Raw genomic sequence first — 14102 nt, forward strand, 5'->3', positions numbered from 1 at the left:
AGCAGCATTAAAGTAAGCAATGTCTTCTTATTAGAGCTACAAAAATTATTCAAGAGCAGTCTGATTTTCTGTTTTCATTTTATTGTTTGAGTCATATTAACAGCATAGATAGCAGTATACTGTGTATTACGTTGCTGTCACTTAATACACAGGTCTAATATAAACATCCAATTTCTTTTCCAGCTTCCTAGACATAACTGACTTTTGTGATTTTGTAACTTATGTATGTATTTGAAAGTTTAAGTGCAAAAAGACATGAAAGAGAACTAAGTTTAGTACTCAAATGTCATGTGACAGCCACTTTCTGTGCACGTGCTTCAGATGTGTGCACTAAGAATATATATATATATATATATATATATATATATATATATATATATAGATATAGATATATATATATATATATAAGGATTTGCCGCAGATAGTTCAAATGTGAGTTTTGAGCAGTGTAAAGTAGCACTTGTTGTTTTTTCATTTCTCCATTCATAAATGCAGAAATGGTTATATGTTTACGCACCGCGATACAATGCAAACACAGTATAAAACAGAGTATAAATTATTATAATCCGTAATTATATCCCCACTGAATGCTACAAATGGCTAATTTGTAATGGGTTTTATTGTTTTTGTCTTGTCTCACCGGTGTTTTTACCGGGACACGCATCACAGAATGTTAAGGGGCGTAAAATTTTCATCACATGCTTGAGGTATTCAGCCAATCACAATGCACTGGATAGTTGGGCAATCAGTGTACACCTCACTTTTCAGACCGATGAGCTTTGTACTTAAAACGTGTTTCAGAAAGGCGGGGCATAGAAGGGAAACTGTAGTGTACAGTACATGGGAAATAATGTGTTTTTTAACATTAAACTGCATAAACACATTGCATTATGTCAAATACACAAAATAATGTTCTTTTTAGCATTGTCATATGATCCCTTTAAAGCTACATGGACTTAATAATGGCCTTACTGTAATCGGAGTTATAAGTAATGTGCATGTGCAGTCAAATTTATCATATAGTGAATAAAGTAACACATTCACACCATCATAAGTTTTACATCCATGGAATAAATCAATTTAGTGAAATCCAGTTTTACTCATTTCTGTTTCAGGCATTTAAAAAAAAACTGGTGTACATAAACTTACGAAACTTCATTAATTGATTAGTCATTTATATTATATAACTTTTTCCATTGTTGTTTAATCTTGTAAACGAGTTTCAAAGGCTGTTTGTCTTCATGAATAAGAAAAACGAGGGAATGTTCACGGAAATTCAGGCTTAATGTGATGTTGTTGTGGAGCAGTATGGTATAACACGACTTGTTGGATTTGTTTTTGTCAGATGCATTCTGAGCATTGAAACATATGCAACTAAGATTATTCAATAAACTCTGCTTCTGTTACAGCCTCATTGCTGTTTACAAACTATTTTGGTGCATAAATACAAGTTTAGAGCCCACATGGCACTTCTAAAGTAGAAAATGTTTTTAAATAAGAAGAGTGTCACTGTCACGATCATTAGATGGAGTGCCCATGAGCTTCAGTAGAGGGCACTCCACTCAGGACCATTCCACCCATCAACCACCAGATGTCACTTGGACACTAGCACCTCTCATACTGTTGCCCCACACCCAAACTACATTACCCATGAGTCACTGCATCACAATCACCCTGCCACACCTGCACCTCATTCATCAGCCAATTTCCTTGCCACACCTGCACCTCATTTACACACACACATAAAAGCAGCACACTCACTCATTGCGAAGTCTTGTTTAGCCAGTCTGACATTTCCGAGCGTTTTTCCGTGTTTGTTATTCCTGTGTTTTGACCTTTGGACTGTGTATTCCGACTCTGATTCTCCGCTGCCTGTCCCGATCTCTGCTTGTTTCTGGTTACGATTCTGGTTATCCCTGACACTAGTGATGGCAAAATCGAGGCCTCGTGAACCAATGAAACAGTTGAACCAAATGTGCCATATTGTTTCGAGGCTTCGAATCAATCCGACACCCGTCTCAACGGTGACACCTAGTGGTCACTTGCAGGTGTTGATCTGAAACAACCTTGACGAGCCATTAAAAAAATTTGTTGTTTTTTTATTATTTCAAATTTCAAATATCATATTTTCATTTAGTACTGCCCTTCAAAGGTTACAGAAGATAGTTATATGTTTCCCAGAATACAAAATGCATTCAGTTGACTGGAATGTTGTTTCAGGAGGTTGATCTAGGAACATGTTGTATATCCGGTGAAATCACGTTCACTCATCAAGGAGCGTGCATTCGGTGAATGCGTGAGACTTTAGAGCCCTGCAATCATGAGTTAATGATGCTGCATTTAGTATTATGCTACAAAATTTATATTAATAGGCCTAGCTACTTGTGTTTTAAAGAAAGTTATGTTTAGTCTACATATAGGCTCAAATAGTATATTTTATCACAATGGCTTCTGTCGCTGCCACAATCTAAATAAGGAAATGAAATCATTACTATGCGGATACTTTTTTTTTCTTCTTCTCCGGTATTAAGGAAAAGTGGGGTTTGAGCCTGTGGGGGAAGTTGAGCCACTTTGTTTCTAGGCAACCTTAAACAAAACATGACCACAAATATATGAAGAGTTGTCCGTTTAAATGTTAAATGTTGAACTTTATTTTCTGCAAATTTTTGATAATTTTTAAAATGCCTTCAAAGTTGTGAACTGTATCTTAAAACTTTTACGTAGTCATCCATCCATCCACTGGGGGCAAGTTGAGTCATGAGCCATATTCTGTAAACAGTTTCTCTCTGATCCAATGTGATTATTTCCCAGGATGCACCAAATGCTGAAATGTTTTTGCATGTTTAAGTTGGGCACATTAATTTAAGCATTACATAAAACCTACACAGCATAGGCCTAGCCATGTTATATACACTGCTTTCTAATTAATGGGCTAGAACCCTTAATTCTACAAATCGTAATGCTACTGTATGCATTCTAAAAACTTTGTGACAATAGTTTAAGAAGGGCCGTTTCCTGCTGTGTCATGACGATGTGCAAAACAAGAGCCATATAAATGGTTAACTGAGTTTAGAGCCTAAAAACATGACAAATGTGCAAGAGTCCGAATAACAAGGATGAACTGGAAGTTGAAGGTGATAGGAAGCACTGTAATAACGTTGAAGTCTGTGGATTTGAATTTGAATGTTAAACAAGCACACGGGTGTGTCTGGCCATGTCAACATAGCCTACTTTCATCATGTTTTTGCCAACTTAATTTTAAAATGACTTTTACTGAAATCAAACATTTATATGCAACTCAATTACAATTTCTTGCTTTATATTTCAATGCATTTTGAAAATACAACTCCTGCCAGCACCAAGACATGAACCTACAACCTTTGGGTTACAAGTCCAAGTGTCTAACCATTAGGCCACAGCTGCCCCACTAATGGACTACATGTGCATTTTTCTTTCTTTTCTTCTGTTTTAATGTAAATATATAATATGCATGTAAAAATGTAAATAAATGAACGCAATAAATATTCAACATTTAAAGAAAACTTATTTTCTTCCATAGTATTTGCTTATAAATGTTGTTTCCTAAAGTAAAGTTTTTTTTTTTATTCAAAATGTATCCACTATGTGCTTTAGATAATTGTATATTCATTATACATCACTGGGTTACATGATGTGTAAAACCAGGTTGAAAGCAACACCTGCCCCTGTGCCTGACTCCACCCCTCACTGCTTTACCATACAGCAGCTCTCACTTAAAAACCAGCATCAGTCTCACACAAACACATACACTACACAAGCTTGAGAGAAACTTGAGTACGACTACAGGCCAGCATGTCTAATATTGCTAAAGTTCTTTCTAGGAGGCAGGATAGAGGAGAAGGACTTGGAACAAATGAGAAGGCGATTCCCTACAACAAGCAAGACTACCAGACCCTGAAGCAGGAGTGTCTGGCGAAAAAAACCCTGTTCTGTGACCCGACCTTCCCTGCTGAATCTGACTCCCTGGGATACAACGAACTCGGACGGTACTCCTTCAAGACCAGAGGAGTGCAATGGAAGAGACCTAAGGTACTGCAGTGAGTGTTTGCTTTCTTCTACATAGGTGGAGTTTTGGTAAATATTAAGGTGTGCTTTTGTGATCCTTGTATGTTTTATAGAATTTATTTCTACCTGAGAAAAATATTTAAATAATAATAATAAATTTAGCAAAAATAAAGTCAAATTAGACTTTACTGTATGAAACAAGTTTATGTCTCTTTTAAATCAGTTAAGGTGAGGAGTTTCAGTGATTAATACAACTATTAAATTAATTTTAGAATTGGTCAAATTGCTAATTTATGTTTAATCGCTGCCTTAAAATCTTAATAAACCGAAAGTGGTGCAAGGAGTCCAATAACTTGACAGAAAGTCAAGAGCAGAAAGTATATGATGGAAGAAAAGAAAGATAAATAGTAATTTATATGAGAATCAAAACATGTATTTTTATGTGCATGCATGTGAATATATGTTATATTCTCACTATGGTAACTGACGGTTTTCTCTTTAGGTGTGAGAATGATCTTGAGTCTGTTGATACATACAACATACAACAATACGATGCTTTTTATCTGTTTTTTTTATTTTTATGAATACACAAGCCACAGCACACTACTTCAACTGAACCTTTTATATGTGTTGTTTGCTAAGAGCAATTACAAGCTATTGTCATTTAAGTGTACTTTTACATAACGTAACACTATCACCTCTAATTTGTCCTGACATTGTCCCTTTTTAAAGGAGCTCTGCTCAAACCCTGAGTTCATTGTGGACGGCGCCAATCGGACAGACATCTGTCAAGGAGCTTTAGGTGAGGAACAAGTCTTTTGTCAGAATGATGTCCCGGTATGTTATCTAAAACTACTTACGAATTCCACTAACAAATACAGGTTAAGTCAGTATCCCTGAAGTGCAGCATTTAAAAAAACTTTCATGAATTCTTTTTTCATGAATTACTCTATTAAATGAGATGTTTAGTTAGCTCTATCTGCTGGTGTGTCTGCTTTATGTTGATATGAGTAAACTGTCCTCCACCCCAAACCCACACAGACTCATATTGTGCAGTGCTAATGACCATGAAACAACAAATATAATCACTAGATAAGGAATTGTGTCACATATGTGGCTTATATGATACTCAATTTCTCAAAAACACATTGAATAACAGTTCGTTTTAACATTTAATAAAAACACTGCCCAGTTAAAATGATACATGAAGTTCCAAAAGCAATGGATTGAACTCAGTTAAAACTGAAGTGATATGTCTCAGTGCCTCCTTCAGTTTTTTCTTCATCCATTTTGGTAGAAAGCACAAAGTAGAAAGCATAAAAAAAGTAAAAGGTATCATTTACTCTTAAAAATAGAAGTTCTTTATTCACATTTATGGCTCCATGCGAAACTTCTAACATCCGTGAAATCTTGCTATTCCACAAAACGTTCTTTTTCACAAAAAGAAGAATAAAGGCAAGAAGCCGTTGTTTACAGTGAATTTATAACAGCTAAGGGGCGTTGTTAGGCACAACGCGAAGCAGAGTCACTGTAAACTATAAACCATGGCTTCACATGGCTTATTGCTTTTATAAAATGGTTATTCCATATATGTAGTACGGTTTCACAGAATAAAACAGAGCAAAAAAAAGTGTAATGATATAAATAAAAACAGTATTCTTCCACCAAACACTGTGGTTCCTCTGAAACAGTTGTGATACCAACAAAGTGGTAACTGAGCAACACACAGAAGTAAACAAAGGTGTATGTTTGTAGTGTAATTTACAACAGCTTCTAACGTGGCTCAACCAATCAGAATCAAGGACAAGAACTATCCGTTTTATAAATGGTTATTTTATGGAGTCACTGTGAAAACACCCTTTTGCAACTTTTTTGGTATGTTCAAGTTTTAGTGGTAAGTGGATAAGTGTACAAAGTATGAACAACAATAATAGTGATGCTAGCTTTTGCAACCACTAATTAAAGTTACCTCACAATGCAAGTGCATTTCCTGTGTTGTGGAAAAACATATTGTGAGATATGGGAGTGGTTAAAATCCTATAGCTTGAAGGTAAGCTTACAGGTTGTAGGTTCAAACCCCACAGTGGTCCAACCATCAACATTGAACAAGATGTATATGCGCAGGATCCTCTTTGAGCAAAACATGGAAGCCTAGGTTGATCCTTGAGGACTATATCCCTAACAGGTGAACTGGAAGACAGTTTGCATTAAACAATGAGCTCAATGCAGAAGTATCTAATGACATTTGATTCATTGGCAGGTGACTGTTGGTTGCTGGCGGCTATTGCCTCTTTGACTCTTGATAATGCAATTCTGGAACGTGTAGTTCCACCAGGACAGAGTTTTATAGAGGACTATGCCGGCATCTTTCACTTTCAGGTCAGAACATACAGTGCATGGGATCTAAATCTTCGAGACCCCACTAAAGATCTGGGATTTTTTTTTAACCTGGAAGAATAGTTAAGAAAAAAAATCACATAACATTAGAAAAAAAATCCAAAATTAGTTTCACTAGTGGTCTCAGACTTTTGGATCTCATGTGAGTATTAATTAAAACACACAACCCTATTAGAATTCCGATGATGAATTAAGTGGACACTGTCAGAGTGATTGTTGTTGTTGGCATCTCTCAGTTCTGGCAGTATGGTGAATGGGTGGATGTTGTCATTGATGACCGGCTGCCCACTAGAGACGGGAAGCTGCTGTTTGTTCATTCAGCTGAGGGCTCTGAGTTCTGGAGTGCCCTGTTGGAAAAGGCCTATGCAAAGTAAGTGTATGTGTTTATTCATCATAAATTACCTGCTTCTACTAACCCAAACTGTAATGCTGAACATCAAGATACTGAGTCATCTGAAACCGTTGGTAAACACTGTGCCAAACCACTGCCTACAAAACACACAATGTTCATAAAACATGTCACATATCAATGACATGACCAACCGGTGGCGCTGATTATTCCCATATTTTGAAGGCTTAATGGCTCATATGAAGCTCTGTCGGGAGGTTCAACCACTGAGGGTTTCGAGGATTTCACTGGAGGCATCTCTGAGAACCACGAGTTGAGCAAAGCTCCTCCATACCTGTTTAAGCTCATGCAGAAAGCACTGATGCTTGGATCATTACTGGGCTGCTCCATTGATGTGAGTCACACTCCATTTCTGTTATTTCACATCATTTAAACTTACAGCTGCGGTTTGTGGTATAATTAATAAATATGGTTTAATCACCTAAGCTTTTACATTATTTACGAAGATTCAGGATAGCAGTTTCCTTGTGAAACCGAACAATTTGCTTGTGCTTTGTGGGTGTTTTGCAGGCGACTTGCAAAGAACACTTGCTACATATGCAAATGGGTTGGACTCACCCATATTTAAAGAAGGATTTTGTGTCTGGTAATATCAAATGTTAGCTCACTTGTGGCTCAAACTAAATACCAGGAGTTTCAAGTGTGACTATTATTATCATTGCTTTAATACATGATAGGATAAACCGATATAAACATTTAGGCTAATACTAATTATTTTTATTTTGAAGCTGATAACCACTATATTGTTTAATATACAGTATACACACACACACACACACACACCACTACTACTACTAGAGGTGGGTTATTTGACCAAAATCTTATTTCATTGTATTAGTAATTTAATTTCACTCTTATAACAGTTTATTTTGATATAGCCATTTTAACTTTTTTAAATTAAAAATAAGAACAAATAAACAAATTACAATCACAACAGAACAAAAATACAAGTTGAATTTGTTTTTCAGCTACAGTATGTTTATTTAACATCTAGTAAGTAATACCACAGAATTTTATTAATCAATCCAGATTATTACAAAATTCCTCAATCCAGCCAGGTTAATACAGCACAGTGGGCGCTCCAAACCTCTGAGGGCCATATGAAACACATGGTCTACAACGGAAGGTGCACTTAAGGGGAGTCCGAATCCACTTTTGCTAGTTTAATGATGGGAAAAAACAGTTGGCGCGACAGACACGTGGTCTCAAAGGGTTGTCCCTTCTTTTAATGAGTAATGGGTGTGTTTTGGGCATAACCTGCAATAAACTAATCATAGGCTTATCTCCCATTCCCTTCAAGAGCCAGTTGCGCTCGCACCAAGGTGGATTCTCTGTTTATAACACAGCGGAATTTGCAAGCGCAAAGACTGAATGATTCTCCAGAAAGAAAACAGATCTGCTCATGTGCAAGCAACTAGACAGCCTTTTTCTGACACATACCATGACTGTCCATTGCATTGTGGACCTGCCTATAGGCACATATTACTAACAAGCTCTTTAAATAACAAAAGAAACTGCTGTGCCCTTGACTTAAGGCCAGGTTTAAGTTGGTCACTTGCACAATCTATTTCAGTTGCTTTAAAATAGCAACAACCCAGCAATGCACCTGAACACACTTAATTTTCAGACCAGCACGCCCAGGGCACACAATTGGGCGCAAATGCATTTGCTATTTAAACAACATGGCAAAGGAAGTGAAAATGATAACTGCATCGGGCTGAAACTAGCAAAAAACACTTAATGACGCCAAATTAAGCTGGGTGTATGATATGGACCCAAGTCTGGTTCTGGACCTATCCGAAATGAGGATGCAGCAATGAATTGTGTTTGTTTTATTATTACAATTTTATTTGAATGTTCGCTGGTTGCCACCTCCTTTGTCCTTTAGTCCATGACGACTATGAAGGTTTTTATATCGTTACATATAGTAAAAACCATAATATTGTAAAACATTAATATTTAAAATAACTGTTGTATTTGAATGTTTTAGAATGCTATTTATTTCTGTTGATGAAAAGCTGATTTTTTTTGCATAATCATTGAGCAGATTACCAGTTCATATGAGACCGAAGCAGTGACAAGTCTGAAGCTGGTAAAGGGTCATGCCTACTCCGTCACGGGCGCAGAAGAGGTCAGAAACTGACACTGAAATATGGATTTGATAGGACAAATTCAAAGGAGCCCTAATGGCTGTCACCTTATCTATAGGTTCATTCCTACGGCCGTCTGGTTCAGCTGGTGCGTATCAGGAACCCGTGGGGTCAGGTGGAGTGGACAGGCCCTTGGAGTGACAAGTGAGTTTCCATAAACAGATCTTACTCCTTTAACATCAGTCTTTAGAGTCCTGTCAAATATTTCCAATGTCTTTTTCAGTTCCAAAGAGTGGAATAGTATCCAACCGGAAGAGAAAGCTAAACTGGATTATTCCGGTGAAGATGGAGAGTTCTGGTTAGAGAACTTGATATTTTAACCTTCAACAATGTAATATGTTGTCGAATACTGACAAACCTCCCTTGTCCTGTCAGGATGGCATATTCAGACTTCATACAGCAGTTCTCGAAGTTGGAGATCTGTAATCTGACTCCAGACACTCTTTCCAGCGAAGACGTGAGCCGCTGGAACTACAGCCAATTTGAAGGCAACTGGAGGGTGGGATCCACTGCAGGGGGTTGCAGGAACAATCCAGGTAAATTAAATCAACCACAATGTGTTTGAAACTAAGGTTGTTTAAGCGTTTTTTTTGATCCACCGTTTGGTTCTTCCTCTCCAGCTACATTCTGCTCAAACCCTCAGTTTGTGATCAAGCTGGATGAAGAAGATGATGATCCTCATGATGGAGAGGATGGCTGCACAGTCCTAGTGGGTCTGATGCAGAAAGATGGTCGTAAAGACAAACGGTTTGGACGAGACCTGAACACCATTGGCTTCGCAATCTATAAGGTAACTATTAATATTGCAGACAACATTACTATAAACACCACAACCAGCAGAACCACCAACATTCATTTACTCCAATTTCTTCAAAGACAATAAAGAGTCCTTAACTAAACCAATCTGCTCCAAGATGAATCACAACATTTCAAACTGTATTTTAAAGCAGTTCATGGGTAGAGTAGTTCTTCACCTGGAGTTTGGAAAAAAAAAATTCCCCTTGAATAAAGTTAAAATATCAATTATTTGCCTCTCTTCAAATGTTAAAATAATGTGATTTTACTTCCAGAACGCAACTGTTGCCCTTTATTTAACACACTTTTCCAGTGACATAAACGTCGACATTACCTCTAAATAATATAATATTTTTGTGGTGAATTGTATGAATGTGAACACTGAATTGTACAATATTCTTTGGTGTTTTTCAGGTTCCAGATGAGGTGTGTATGAGCTCAACATGTTTTGCACATAAGAGTAACTGAACACCACAAACGTAACCAGTTGTTCTTCAACTTTTATGATAGGCTACTATGGAGACTCTAAAGAGACATGATGGTGGCTAAAAAAATGGAAGAAAAACTATATTTCAATGCTTTTTGCGTTCCCCTAAGAAGCTTTGCATTCATTTGCAAAACTTTTGTGATGGAAATAATATGAGGTGGGAGTTATAATGAAACGTTTTTCAAGGAACGCAATCCTTCTGTAAGAGAACTTGTGCGTGAACACAATTGTTTTGCAAGAAAATGCTAAGAAATTTGGCGTGTGAACACTAACGCATTAAAATTGAATCCTTCCACCCATTTTTTTCTATCATGTCGCTTTGGGGCGCCACATAATACATATAAATGAAACAGCCTTTACCAGTTTTCATCCATCTGTGTTTGTGTTGCAGTTCAGGGGTCGCAATAACATTACACTCGGTCCTGATGTACTGCTGCATCAGCGCTCCATTGCAGGGAGCAACACCTTCATCAACCTGCGAGAGGTGAGCGAGCGCTTCAAACTGCCTCCAGGTGAATACGTCATCATCCCCTCCACTTTTGAGCCACATCGCAAGGGTAGCTTCATACTGCGTGTGTTCACAGAGAAAGAGGCTGCTGCCAGGTTCGTCCCGAGTGATTTTAGTTTATTTCAACATTTGTATGGTTGCTATCTGATTGTCGGACCAATAAATCATGTCTGTACACTGAACATTCTTATATTTGCACCCAAATGCATGATGGATGTTTCTGACTCTGGTCCCTGCAGCCAGATGGATACGGAGATCAGTGCAGATGTGAAAAAGGTGAATTTTTCGTTTACACACATATTATTTTGATTTATAAGAAAAACATTTCTGTAAATTCAGATGTACCCCATATAAAATCAGAGGCGGACAGAGTACACAGATTCATTACTTGAGTACAAGTACAGATACCCCTTGCTATATTTTACTCAAGTACAAGTAAAAGTAAAAGTACTGAAGTACTTGTTTTTAAAAGTACTTGAGTATCAAGAGTACAAGAGTACATTTTCTAAATATTGCATTACTACTGCCACAGTGCTTACATTTATGTACAGAAACGTCCTACATGGAGTTATGAAAAATGTTAATGTTAATACTTTGGAGAATGTAAAAGGAATTGAAAGTAAAATCAAGTAATTTTCATCTTTTTACTATGTTGCTTTATTTAACATTTCTCACTTGCCCAAATGCTCAGCTTACATTAATGTGTAATATCAGAAAAGAAAATTCTGCTAACAATTGTGTGTACATGTGAATTTCTGTTTTTTCATCAATCAAATCAATAAACCTAAACCAGCAAAGAAGGCAATATAGCAATGTTCTGACACACCTCTGAACCTGACCTCATTATACACGCAGCATAGAAGAGAAAATAATAATGATTAAAGAAAATCAGCTAATCAGCTAATCAGCTGTGTTTAGGTCAATGTACAAAGAAAGAAAAAATGTATTCAGCTCATTTGAGTGACAGTATTAAGCCCCTTTCTCTCACATTGACATACAGGCAAAGGCAAGAGAAAATACTAGCTGATTAACACCATTCTCACACACACAAACTATGTGTGACAACTCTCTCTCTGTGTGTGTACTGTACTTCAGTTCAATCAAATGTCATGAAGTCTTAGGCGGAAAGCTGAAGGTGATTGCTGATAGGCTGTCCCAATCAGTGGCGCCTACACAATCCAATCACGTTTGAGAGGGAAACAACAAATTGACTTTTTTTCCATCCACACGGAGACGCGTTTCTGTGAATACGCACACATTTTTTATCAGATATTCATTTCATCCACATGGATCCGGCGTTTTGCGTTTTCGCCTGGACGGCGAATCCATGTATTTTCTGAAACGATAATGTCATCAGCCCACGTCTCACCCCTAGTCAGACACCGCTACGTCACGTAACAGCAACAAAAACCTGAACAAACACTGAATGATTGTCTTTTAATTAACTAACATTAACACAGATTAATTCCAAAATTATACTCGAGTAAAGTACAGATCCCTCAAAACTGTACTTAAGTACTGTACTCAAGTAAATGTACTGCGTTACTGTCCGGCTCTGTATAAAATCAAAATTACTTTTCTTTAATGAATTTCTATATTTTATCTTTTTCCCAGCAATACATATCCGAGAGTGATGTGGACCCACATTTCAAACACCTTTTCAATCAGATGGCTGGAAATGTAAGTCGCATAGCTGGTAATTTTTTTTAATTTGGGGTTGGTATAATTTTTTACCTACTATACATGATCTTGTCTTCAATCTGCAGGACTCAGAGGTGTCTGTGTTTGAACTACAGCAGATCCTTGACAGTGTTACCTCGAAACGTATGAAAACAAACTTCCCCGGTTTTATTCACATTTATTTAAATCTAGGCTATATAATCGAATTTGATTCGAAAGCACCTTGAAATGGTTAAACATTCTGTACTGGTTATTTTCTAAATGTTTTGTGTATTTCACACAGGAACTGATGTGAAGATGGATGGATTTAGTATGGAAACCTGTCGCCACATTATCAGCCTGCTAGATGTATCCTTACCTCACTGGATCACATGAATAAATACTACATGGATTAATGCAGAGATTTTTTTTTGTCAGCCAAACCCCTTAAATATTAACTTGAAGCCACCCAGAGAGTTTAAGTTAATATTTTTAATAATTTCACTCTACAAAAACAGCAACCAAATTACTCACAATAACCCTCCTATAACCCTTGACCTTGGTCCAGAAAGATGGCAGCGGCAAACTTGGCCTCGTGGAGTTTCATATACTGTGGATAAAGATCCAGAAATATTTGGTATAATATATATTTTGGTGTAAATCAAAGATGAACATCTGTAATATCAGCTGATAATCAATATGGTACAGATCTATTGTGCATCCCTACCATAGAGCAACAACTTTGTGGGCACTAAAGTTCTTCAAATTCTTCATTGTATTTAGTGATGTTAAATAGTTAATGTGTATCTTCTGTCATACGTCTCCAGGAGGTTTTTAAGAAGCATGATGCAGACAACTCAGGCACTATGAGTTCCCATGAAATGAGAGATGCTGTCAAAGCAGCAGGTAATGAAGACTATATAGTCATTCATTTCTTCAAAAAGTGGTCATAATAAGTGCATTAATGGTTGTATTTGCTTTTTCACAGGGTTCCAGTTGAACAATGAGGTACTTGAGGTGATAATCTCACGTTATGCCAATCAGCAGTACGCCATTGACTTTGATTCTTTTGTTGGTTGTCTGATTCACCTGGAAATGCTCTTCAGTAAGTTTTCCGGAAGATTATCCAGTTTAATGTTTTACATTTCTGGAATAAATAGCTACGAATAGGAATTATAAAAATGTGTTAATGCTGATTTACTGTAACATGTTCATCTGTGCTCTACGCAGAAATATTTAAAACGTTCGATAAGAAGGACACTGGGAAAATCGAGCTGGATATCCTGCAGGTGACTCACAAGTGTGAACGTGGATTATGATATATGTATGTTCTCATTTTAGTGTTTTCATTTACAAATGTGTTTGTGTGTGTGTGTGTGTGTGTGTGTGTGTGTGTGTGTGTGTGTGTGTGTGTGTGTGTGTGTTTTGCAGTGGTTGTGCTTGGCCCTGAATTGAAAATCCACTTGGCCTACCTTGCACCAGAACTGCACTAGAAGTCCATTCATTTCCTGCTATTAAAATGAAGATGGTGCATTAGACCTGGAATACCAATAAGTAAAATCAGCCAAAGACAGGCATATAACGTTGGTATTGCTTACAGAATGCAATTTGTTTATGGTGCTCATCAGCTGAAAATAAAACCATTCACAGATA

General features: G+C 37.1%; 1 protein-coding gene across 1 annotated transcript; it reads left to right on the forward strand.

The window, feature by feature from the left end:
- Positions 1–3780: 3780 nt before the first annotated feature.
- On the forward strand, positions 3781–14102 carry LOC132159996 (calpain-2 catalytic subunit-like). The gene is made up of 21 exons (XM_059569691.1): positions 3781–4068; positions 4777–4846; positions 6305–6423; positions 6678–6811; positions 7016–7184; positions 8898–8981; positions 9059–9144; positions 9224–9298; positions 9376–9536; positions 9621–9790; positions 10210–10221; positions 10674–10885; positions 11030–11066; positions 12405–12470; positions 12557–12614; positions 12754–12818; positions 13018–13086; positions 13277–13355; positions 13438–13554; positions 13680–13738; positions 13881–14102. The coding sequence occupies exons 1-21, from the start codon at positions 3832–3834 to the stop codon at positions 13902–13904; spliced, it is 2103 nt and encodes a 700-aa protein (XP_059425674.1). The 5' UTR covers positions 3781–3831; the 3' UTR covers positions 13905–14102.

This window comes from Carassius carassius, chromosome 16 (assembly GCF_963082965.1).
Source record: "Carassius carassius chromosome 16, fCarCar2.1, whole genome shotgun sequence".
Lineage (NCBI taxonomy): Eukaryota > Metazoa > Chordata > Actinopteri > Cypriniformes > Cyprinidae > Carassius > Carassius carassius.